We start from the raw sequence: 11,530 nt of genomic DNA, 5'->3' as shown, positions 1-11,530 counted from the left end.
AACATCAATGGATCTGTGCTCAAGATCTGTCTCCAAGTGAAATTTTCACAGATGTGTACTATAACACCACTGTTTCATAGGCATACTTAGCTTGCTGGCTATTTAATTCAAGCCTTAGGAAGAGCTAAGAAAAAAAACAAATACAATTTCCTCTGAGGACTGCTGGAAAGATATGCTCAACACGTTTAATTTCTGTAACGCAATTGCATGGCACAAGTAACTACTTGCACTTCAGCCCACCACAGCAGCAGTTCCTGGGCAGAACAGCATCATCTTTAACAAGAATTAGCAGATTTCTTATGTCAGCAATACAGCCACGCACACCCAGGCAAATATATCTCCAAGATAGCCTTTTAGGTTACACTCACCAGTATTGAGAGTGTGAGGAGGCTGCGTATCGATCCCGCTCTCACAGCCATCGTGGTGCACCGGGCTACACAGGGACCCAGGCAGCGCTGGGGCTGGGCGGGCGGCCAGGGTAGCGTCTCTGGGGCTCAGGACCGAGCTAGGGCTGCGTGCCGACTGTGACACCGAAAATCATCCAAAATGGGCAAAGGCAATCCTAAGAAGCCGAGAGGTAAAATGTCTTCATATGCCTTCTTTGTGCAAACCTGCCGGGAGGAGCACAAGAAAAAACATCCAGATGCTTCAGTGAACTCTTCAGAGTTCTCAAAAAAGTGCTCAGAACGGTGGAAGACTATGTCTTCTAAGGAGAAAGGGAAGTTTGAAGATATGGTAAAGGCCGACAAGCTTCTTTATGAAAAAGAAATGAAAAACTATGTACCACCTAAGGGGGAAACAAAAAAGAAGTTCAAGGATCCAAATGCACCGAAGAGGCCTCCTTCGGCTTTTTTCTTGTTTTGCTCTGAGTTTCGTCCAAAAATCAAAGGAGAACATCCTGGTCTGTCCATTGGGGATGTTGCAAAGAAACTGGGAGAGATGTGGAACAACACTGCTGCAGATGATAAACAGCCTTATGAAAAAAAGGCTGCCAAACTGAAGGAGAAGTATGAAAAGGATATTGCTGCATACCAGGCCAAAGGGAAGGTTGATGCAGGCAAAAAAGTAGTTGCCAAGGCTGAGAAGAGCAAGAAGAAGGAGGAGGAGGAAGATGAGGATGAGGACGAAGAGGAGGAAGATGATGAAGAAGAGGAGGAGGATGAAGATGATGATGATGAATAAGTCTCTTTTAGAGCAATTTCTTTCTTGTCTATAAAGCATTTAACCCCCCTGTACACAACTCACTCCTTTTAAAGAAAAAAAAAAAGAAAAAAAAAAACAAAATTGAAATGTAAGGCTGTGTAAGATTTGTTTTTAAACTGTACAGTGTCTCTTTTTTTGTATAGTTAACACACTACCAAATGTGTCTTTAGATAGCCCTGTCCTTAGTGGTATTTCAACGGCCACTAACCTTGCCTGGTACAGTGTGGGGGTTGTAAATTGGCATGGGAGTTTTAAAGCAGGTTCCTGTTGGTGCACAGCACAAATTAGTTCTACATGGGGATGTAGTTCCTTTTTCATCTTCAGTTGTCTCTGCATCAGAAAAAATAATTGTTGTTCTGTTAACTGAATACCACTCTGTAATTGCGAAAAGGAGAAACAAAAGTTGCAGCTGTTTTGTTGACATTCTGAATGCTTCTAAGTAAATACAATTTTTTTTTATTAGTATTGTTGTCCTTTCAATAGGTGCCCTTGGAAAATCATCCTTTTTCTTTTCTCTGTTGGTTTCTTTTTTTATGAGGGGAACTCATCTTTTGCTTTATTGAATGCCCGTATGGGATCACGGGAATATTACAGTTTTCATCTTTAATATAACCAGCTGATAAACAAAGCTTTGATCTGCATACCCTGCATAATCGGGATAGGGTAAGAAAAGAAATACATAGGCATATAATGAATGAACATTCTTCCATAACTGGAAACAAACCAACAAAAAAATTCAATCTCAACAACCTGAAACTTGCTCAGATTTTTGTGAAATGTAATATTCTAGTGAGTTGCATGAGTTTACCAGTCTTGGAGAGCTGAGAAGTATAGAGTTCAATTTTACAGGAATGGAATACCTGGGGGGTGAGGGAGGGCGGGGAGGGAGGGAATGTTCAATTTTGTCCTCGAAGGACCCATAGGAAGAGCATATGCCCGTCTGGTGTGGAGGCATTTACAGGTGCTTTGGGCACGCAAGCTGGCAGCAATTGCTTAACGCAGTAAATGAATTGCTTTCAGCAAAGACCCAGTGTAACAGTGCCATAATCTCACTGCTCACCAGGTATCTTTAATTCATTCAGAAATCTTAGAATGTGATAGTCTGTGGTACTGCTTAACATCAATGGGTAAAGAGCAAAGAGGTTAATCAGCGTCCATTCAGGCTGACTGTACCAAGGGTCCTGAACAGGTCAAACACTGGGACCAGATGGCTTTGTTGTCTCACATTTCTCCATCCACTAATTTGTGGTGCCATCTTAATTTGAAATTCATACAGCTGAATGACTGTGGAGTTTTGGACTTCAGGCAACTACATAACAGATCCTGGAGAATTCAGACAGTATAAAGGCTACCTCTATGGCAGTGACAGCGTCATAACTCAGCCTGTTCAACAGAATACCTCTGCTTCAAAGCTTACAGTGCCTCCATTCATATATATATATAAAAAATATATATTTAATATATATATATTCATATAGATGGGAAGGGCTTCCAGTTCAAGAAACCTTTGCATGATTTCTAGGGCTTTTTTTTTCTTATACATTTGAGTGTTTACTGAGGATGAAACACTAAAACACCTTCTTTAAAGAAACCACTTTTATGTTATAATACCCTGCTGACTCATTAGGAGGGCTTCAGAAAGTTAAAAAAACAGAAGAACTTTTAAATAAGAAAGTACCTGTGTCTTGACTCCTCCCTCTAGCAAGTGTGATTCATGTCTGCTGGCAAACCCCATGTCAGCCCAGCCCCACAACTGAACACAGAGGATACACTGATCTGGGAGCAGCCCACAGCTGCTCAACTGAGCCATCCCATCTGATTTATAGATGACAAACATGTTTCAGGATAAATGAGACACCAAGCCATGCACCCCCATTGAGACAGGACTACTTTGGACCATTGGCATACAATTACTAACAAAAATTCTGGTAACTGTGGAAAATACAGGTTCAAGGCTTCTGAAATGTAGGTGCCTTTAAAGTTAAAACTGTGGTAGTGAAGAACTCATTGAAGATCATAATTTGGATATTGGATACTTAAATATCTACCCTATTATTAACACTAACAGAAGGTTCCAAGATTGTGAATTTAGCCCTGAAGGACTGGTTTTAAATGACCAACTCTTTCATCCACATATTTTGCAACATGTTTTGCCTCTATTAAAAAAAGGCTCATTTTCAAGGAAAATGGAAAAATAAAGATTTTCAGCCACTTAAAGGAATTAAGCAGAATAAGAAAAAGGAAAGCGGAAACAAACCAGACTAAATGTTTTCAATTCCAATTTTGGTTATTATGTGCTAAACAAGTTTGTTTCTGAAATGAAAGCCATTCCTTCATTAAAAATATTGACCAGCTCTAATTACATATTTGTTCAAAATTGCTCCCATGGCAACTGCAGCCAGGAGCTGAAAGGTTCTTCTGTTTTTGTTTGAAGAAAGACTTGAATGCTGGAAAGCTCCTCTGCTATGCCCAAGTATACTCATTAGTCTAATAATATACAGCTCTTCTCCCTCCTAACCATGATGTCTAGCATTCAGTATCTTGTATATAGATGTTCTGAGACCCAAAATGAAAATATACCTCTGCTTTGCAGAAGTCATACGTAACAGAAAAGCTCAAGAGAAGAAACAGATGATTATCTGAATACCTTTTTCCTACTCAGTAGCATTGAGTAAATTTTCCCAGTTCCTGTTCTCTACTTTCATTTAGTAATGAAACAGTAAAAGAGAGTTATTTTAATCTACACTACCTGTTGTAGGTATCAGTTGAACCATCCCGGAGTAGTGCCTGTACCCATCTTCCACTTCTGGCTAAAGCCATGACATTTAACTTCAATTAGATGCTGTGACATTTAGATGGTCAAAATAAAGCAAAACAAATTGCAGTGCGTACCGTGTACACAGAGCACGCTTTGACAGCCAGAACATGCTAGTAGGATTTTATGCCATCCTAAATTACTCTCCAGTCTGATACAACACTGAATCACAGTACTGTATTAATGAAACCCTGACATCTTTATTCATGTAAATAGTATTATTGCACTTAGGGAACTATTCATATGCTTAAAAATTAGAGGAGCTGGGAAGATGCTTGGTCATTTCTGCAGGGGTTTTTCTCCCCAGGACGTATACAGCTTGTCTTATCACAATTTTCTTATCACATGTCCTTGGCAAATATTATTTCCAAATGCTAGAAGTGCTCTCTCCATACACTTCAATTAGGAAGAAAACCTCTCGAATGCACACACAAAGGCAGCAATACAATTATTCTCAGAATAAAGTCACTTTGTAATCTCATTTTATTCACTCGCAGTCTAGGCTTGGTATCAGAAATTAACTTCACTCTTGACAGCAACATGCAAGATGCTTTTAGAGATCAGTGCATGCTCTGTTAATGTACAGCTTCCTGCTTTGCATCAAAAGCCTGCAGGAAATTTGCTGAATACATGGCTTTTCTGTGCCTGGGTTGGAGGAGGCAGTCAGGTCATAAACCCTCCCTCTCCTCCACTGCTGTGCTACTCAGGAGCTAAATTCCTCAAGAGACTGTGTTACATATTCAACAGTTGGCTGAAACTGCCTTATTCCAATGCTGGTGTGATTTTTCACTTCTTATTTTATTTGCAGTGCACTGGGGCCTCAGTTCCCAGATCTTTATTCATACACCACTGGGATTCACACAGGCTTCTTGGTTTAACTCACTCGTGATAGAAAACCAAATTTGGATGAAAGGACCAAATGATGATCTGGATGAGCTGAAACCAAAGCAGTTGATAAAGAAGCCTGGAGCCTTCTTTAGGTGTTTGGCTCTCAGTGCATGTGGCAATTTGTCTCACCTCATTCACCCTGGGGAAGAGAAGGCTCAAGGGAGACCTCAGAGCAGCCTGGCAGTAGCTGAAGGGGCCTAAAAGAAATCTGGAGAGGGACTTTTTATAAGAGCAAGCAGTGACAGGAGTAGTGGGTTCAGGTCTTGGATTACTTCTGATTTTCCTTCTACTTTATTATAAATGCTAACAACTATGGATCCTTTTACTGAAACTTGGAAGACGTTCCATTTTTCCATTTCTTTTTACTAATGACCTGGAAGATGAAATTCTTACTAAATCTGTATTCTAACTAAATTTGTAAACAATACTGGGAAAGGCAACAAGCACACCAAAGGCCAAGATCAAAATTTAAAGGTGTTTAAACCTGCCAAATGAATGGTCTGAAGACAACAGAGGATAATGCCATTAAAGATACATGGAGAGTATGGTGCTGAGAATGGCACAGATGATGAATCAGAAACCTGGTTAGCTATGCTACTCTCCTGTAAAAAACTATGGTCAGTGGGGGGAACACTGAACAGGATTTATATGAATTTGATGAAATTTATCAGTATAGGAAAGACTCTTCTGAACACCTCAAATCTGCTGTACCACTCTACAGCTGGTGGGATGGTGGGACTGCATGTTAGCTGCAGGAGGGTAAGGGGGCTCTGAGTGGTACTGTTCTTGAAAAGCAGTGTGCAGTACCCTACCAAGACAGATTTTGCCAGTGGCAGCTCACCAGCTATAACCACAAAGCTACTCGGTATTAATCAAACCACCATTTAGCCATACAACTAAAGGACTATACTACTACTTCTACTACTGGCAATACTACTACTACTTATTATTACTTAATGATAATTTATTAATCCAATAATAATTTAATAATAGTAATAACTTACTGGGTTTGACCCAGTCAGGGAGCATCACAATCTCTCTTCATTCTCCTGGAAAAGAAAGGGAGGTTTAAGAAGGAAACCTGGGATAAAGCAAGGACTTGAGCCCAATCTCCCAGCTTTCAGGATAGAAATACAGCTTTTTCTCTGTTCCTTGGTGAAAAGCAGACATCAAAGAGACAAATCTTTTCAGATGGAAACAAGTAACTTTTTCTGTGAGAAAAATGTATCACAGTTTTGGAAAAAAACTACTGTGAAAAGAATGTTTTTATTAAAACTGTCACTGAATTACTCTGATCCTTCTTGCCTGAGAAACTGAGAGCATGGACACATTTAGTCATTATAGAGCTGTAAAAAAATATTTTGAGAATGTTTGCTCATTAGCAGAACAAATAACTGGTTCAAAATACTACAAGAAAGAATATGAAGCATTTATGTTATTTCAGATGGTCTGAAGACCTAAACCAGTAAACATTCACAGGAGGTTCTAATTCCTGACACCTCCTCAATACCCTCCAAGATGTAAGGATGGTGAAAAGCAGAGATCCCTTTGAAAGAGATCGCTTTCGATAACGCAACCCTGAATTACCCAGTTTCTGCAGTATACAAAGAGCAGAGACAAACATACTCCTGTGTATGCAATACGCGCAAAGGCCAATTTGCAAATACAGCAGAGATGGTGATTTCAGAGTGATGAAATCCCAGTGATCAACAGCAAATGAATAAGAATCTGCAGGCAGACATGACCAGATTTAATCACTAGTGATGGTCAAGCTGTAAGCAGAACAAAAATATACTGGAAAAACCTGACAAGCACTAATACAGACTAATTTCAGCTAATACAGACTTTGTACATCTGTCCACTAAAAATACTTCCTAATGGCCTTTCAATTTATGCTCTGAAAGTAATATTTTACTCCTTCTTGAACACCCTCCATAGAGATATTTTTGTTGAGTAACTACAAAATCATGCACGTATTATAACCTGATGTCATTCTCAGCTACTCAAATGCAAGGACCAATTTCGCAAACATAGCAAGTTCTGCCCTCAGATTCTGAATGCTGTTTTGTCTGGGAACAATACCTGCCATTTCAAACAGAAGTAGCTGAAAATACACAGCTTCTCTTTTGCAGGTAGCTTCTCTGGCACAATTGAAGAAGACGTTCTAAAGGAGACTTTTTCAAACTATAATTCCCTTCCCAGAATATATAACCAAACGTCTGTCTCCTGCTCCCCAGAGGAACGCCTGAACCTTGAGGAAAACAAATTGCTTTCTGTCAGCATGACTCTCTAGCTTTTGATACAGGTAAGGTGAGAAAACATAACTAGGGGTTTTATATGCCAAGAGGCACAGACTGCTCAAATACAAAGGCATTATCAGTTCTCATTAAATGGACCATTTATATCACAGCTTGTCTGCAACACAAAGGCAAACAGTGAGCACACTGTATAGTCTTTCACAAGTGTTGAGCCTCATTTGTTTTCTTGCTTTACTCCCTGTGAATGACAAGAAAACAAGTGGATACAGAGCACTGAAGACCTGAACTGGTGGCCTTCACCAGCCATTTTGCAGAATAGGACTCAAGTGGAGAAGCAGAAAGCAGGAAAGGCTGGATCCTACCTGGAGCACTTGACTAGGAGGGTAATGTTCATCACCTGCATGATACTGCTTGGTGGGTACAAGTGTTCAGATGAACTCTCATACAGCTCTCGACAGCCTACGACAATATAGCTTTGGTAATTCAGTAAGGGAAATAAACTTTATGCTGGTACACCTATATCTGCACCAGTTACATCAGCACAGCAGCAAAACGCGTCACAAGGCAGAGGGGAACTGGGTCAGCTGAGTGAGGGAACTTGGTGCTTGCTGCTTCAAAAATCCTGCTGTCAATCTCTTGGGAAGTGAGAGCTGTTGATGAAAGGCAGTGTAATTATTGGCCAGGGATTGTATTAAGATAACAACATAAAAAAATTAACATTCCCCAGAAGAAATAAAGGTGTTAAAATAGCAGCTGAGCATATACAAGATAATGAAAGAAATCAGCATGATTTCCCCAGGTTCAAATAAAGCAGACAAGTATTTTGTAGAATTGACCTTATTAAAGAGACATTGTCACTTGAAAAGTTAATTCAAAACCATTGCAGCAATCAGTGAACATGAAGTTACCCATTAAGCATAACAATCCCACAAAAATGTCAACCCCTTTTCTTCCATTTTTACATTTTTCGGTAGCGAAGTGGCGGGTCCACTTTGAATCTTTTAAATAAAAGCTTGATCTTAGAGTTAAACTAAACAACTGAGCGAGTATCATTTTGCATGCTAATCCAGCATCTGTATCTCTGATATGCAAAGCCAGAAATATGGCAAGGAGAATAAATAATCTTTTAAAATCTGCTCTTTCTAAAGGGAACTATGCAGGCTTCACACTATTATTGTCTATGACACTGTGATTTTTGTTTCAACTCTACTAAGAGATGTAGCAAAAAACTTCATTACTCAGATTGATTAGGCGTCACTAAATGCATTCATGAGGAAACTACAGCATACAATGTGAACAACAGGATCCTAGTTACGACACAGGAGAAAATCTGGTGAATAATTACTTACCCCATTGCAATTAGTTGCACAGGCCCAAAAGCATATGGATACTAATTCTGTTTAAATCTACGGACAGTGAGGACCTTGAAAATACTAAACATTCCAGTAAGTGCCCATTTAATCTTAAAAGGGCTGAAGTATCTTAAAATAATTTTCTGAGCCTTTATATGGCACTAGCATTTTGTCTCCTGCCAAAGCATTTCTAGCTTTGACAAACGCTACATGGTCCTGCAGAAGGGATCACACCATGAGCAGAAAGCTGGGCCAATGGTAATGTCAAGGACCCTGTGCACTACTAATAAGCCTCCTGAAAATCCTGAACCAGAAGCCCAGGTTGTGCCCGCGCAGTGCCCTGGGCACAAGGGATATGCTGTCCACGGGGTGCAGACTGCAACATTACTTAAGCTATTGTTGAAAAAATGATAACAAAAAGCTACAGTTTATTCTCCAGTGTGGAGAGTAATTTCTTCAATAAATTATACCATTGCCAGTAAGACAGTTTTTATTGTGTGGATTAAAGCATCATGGCCCAAGGATAGTTATGTTTGCTTGTTCTTTGTATGCTTTGGCTTCTTGGTCAACAGCTTCAGGTTGAGGGGAGACAACAGCTGTAATGGAGATGGGAGTTCACTGTCAACAGTCAGGGACAAGATGAGAAGTAATGAATTTACAGGGGAACACAATTAATTGTGCCATTAGAGGGTCCTTCATTTCCAGTACTTTCAATCTCAGTAAAATGCATTATATAGCCAGATAGAGATCAGTAAGAAAAAAGGCTAAACAAGTGAGGTATTTCTTTGAAATCCCAAGTCTATAATGAGCACGATATTAGCACCCTTACCAGATTCTTTTATCCATTTAATTTCACTGTATCTTTTTAAAATAAGAGGTTTAACCAGACTGCAAGGTGTCCCTTTCTGATGTTGATTTAATGAGAATGAAGAACAGTTTGTCCCATATGGATAACATTCAGAATCCAGAACTGCACACAACAGCTGGCCCTCCTATGTCCTCTGAATGACTCAAAACAAAACGTAAGTCAACTCTGTACTGAAGTGGCCTATTACCTAGGTAGTACTTCTTTTATGAGGCACAAGACATTTTAAGATCTGGACATTTCTTTGAATATGTATTGAATTATATGAAACTGACTCACAGCAGGGCATGCCTTTCCCTACTAGAGTAGTTACAACCTGAGCTGCTTCAAATTTGTGATGAGGTGCGTGTGAGTTACAGATCAGTCTTCTAGTATTAGACATACAGATTATCTGTTAAGGATAATAAACTGAAATTGCAACCAGTATTCAGCTTTTGCATTGTATTATTATAACTGATTAAAGGTACTGGCACCAGTGTTTTATCTTCGATCAGTACTGTCATTTCCCTTTCCTATTATAACAGCCTAGAGTTCAGGCTTGCAAAGAAATCTCAGGAGACTCACATTCAAGAGAGGGTTCTTCAGCATTTAATTACTCCTTGCAGCCCTGACCACAGCTCAGGTTTTCCTACTGGGTTTTCTTGCATAGGGCCAAACCCCTTTCTGAAACACCCCAATCTCCTCCTATTCAGCTCTGACCTAGCACCACGGTAGGACAGATTCTACTTTTACCCACCCATGCTTGGGGACAACATATAAGACACATTAAAACATAGTGATTCTGAACTCCTACAATGCTGACAGACTCCTTTCTGTGAGAGCAATGACTTCTATGAAAAGACTGAAGAATGCAATCAAAAAATAATTGGGATTATTAGGCTAATTACTGCATACATTTTCTACTGCTAATAGCAATATGAAACGCTGCTTGCTGTTTACTGTGGGATGAATATTTAAACTTGTCAAAAGAAGTGGGGTAAAAATACATGTTTTTCCCACTTGGGATAGATGCCAACTGCACACACACATATACTGCAACATTTTAATTTTTAAAATGAAATTGGCACACTATTAATACAAAGACACAGAAATACCATACATGAAAAATTGCAAAATATATAATCATAGCACCCTCAGAGAGATTCAAAGAGAGTCAAAAAATCCCTCCAAGCAGACTTGATCAAAATGAGGTATTATACATGTTTCTTTTAATTAGCCTTTTCCTGTATTTAGGGTTTATATGTACAGGCTTCTTTCTGTCAACAGATTTTAAAGTGAACACTTTTTGAAATGCAAAATGATATCCTCATTGATTTAGAGAAATCCAGGAATAAAAACTTCAAAAAATACCCACCTAAAATTGTGACAGTTGGCAGCACTGCAATCAAAAAAGCTTGTGAAAGTTTTCCGTGCCCATTTACATTTTTCCCTTTTCTACTAAGCAAGTGTGATGCTATTTCACCAAAAAAAAAAGAGACTGCAACAGGCTGCAAATATTTAACACAGTTTTGAACTGTAGCCACATTCACAGCTCAACTGTAGTAAGTTCAGAAACAACAGTGAAAAACTGAAGTTACTCCAGGATGCAAGGCCAAGTACATATGTATATGCTGAAGAGCTGGACTACCAGCTAACACTAAAGAACAGAGACTGCAGAAGTAACATTCAAAGCCTATTAAGAACACATTAAACAGTACATTAGCTAGAATAGCAGAAAGTCAGTGAACAGAGGACTTGTGGGTCATCCACTTCATCTCCTCATGTCGCCTGCTATACCACAGCTTATTACAAGAATATATAAATACAAAAATAGTGAATCAGTACTTACTTTGCATAATAAATAACTTTTCTATATAACTTGTAAAAGTACAACTACAGTAAAATCAGTGCAAAAATGGTCAAAATGTACCGAAGGAACACAGAGCGCTGCCTGCCTGCATGTGTGTCATAAACCACCCATATTACACCTACTGCATCATATACTGACAAGAATAAAAAATGCACAATGTACACTGCTAACTGCGCCATTCTACACTGCAGCTATTTACAATGTCAGACACATGAGACTAAAGCAATGCATGTGTTATTTAAACTGCACTCTTTCTTCCTCATTATTTTATGGAATTTAAGTAACTCTTAATAACTCTTT

General features: G+C 39.1%; 1 protein-coding gene across 1 annotated transcript; it reads left to right on the top strand.

The window, feature by feature from the left end:
• The first annotated feature begins 372 nt into the window (after positions 1–372).
• LOC134172850 (high mobility group protein B1-like) lies at positions 373–1,284 on the top strand. Its single transcript, XM_062636333.1, has one exon. The coding sequence runs from the start codon at positions 547–549 to the stop codon at positions 1,180–1,182; it is 636 nt and encodes a 211-aa protein (XP_062492317.1). The 5' UTR covers positions 373–546; the 3' UTR covers positions 1,183–1,284.
• The last annotated feature ends 10,246 nt before the right edge of the window (positions 1,285–11,530 follow it).

This window comes from Pezoporus occidentalis, unplaced genomic scaffold, assembly GCF_034315485.1.
Source record: "Pezoporus occidentalis ecotype Australia unplaced genomic scaffold, CSIRO_AGI_Poc_V1 ctg48, whole genome shotgun sequence".
Classification (NCBI taxonomy): Eukaryota; Metazoa; Chordata; class Aves; order Psittaciformes; family Psittacidae; genus Pezoporus; species Pezoporus occidentalis.
The sequence above is the reverse complement of the archived record's forward strand: the minus strand, read 5'-3'. Positions and strand labels throughout refer to the sequence as shown.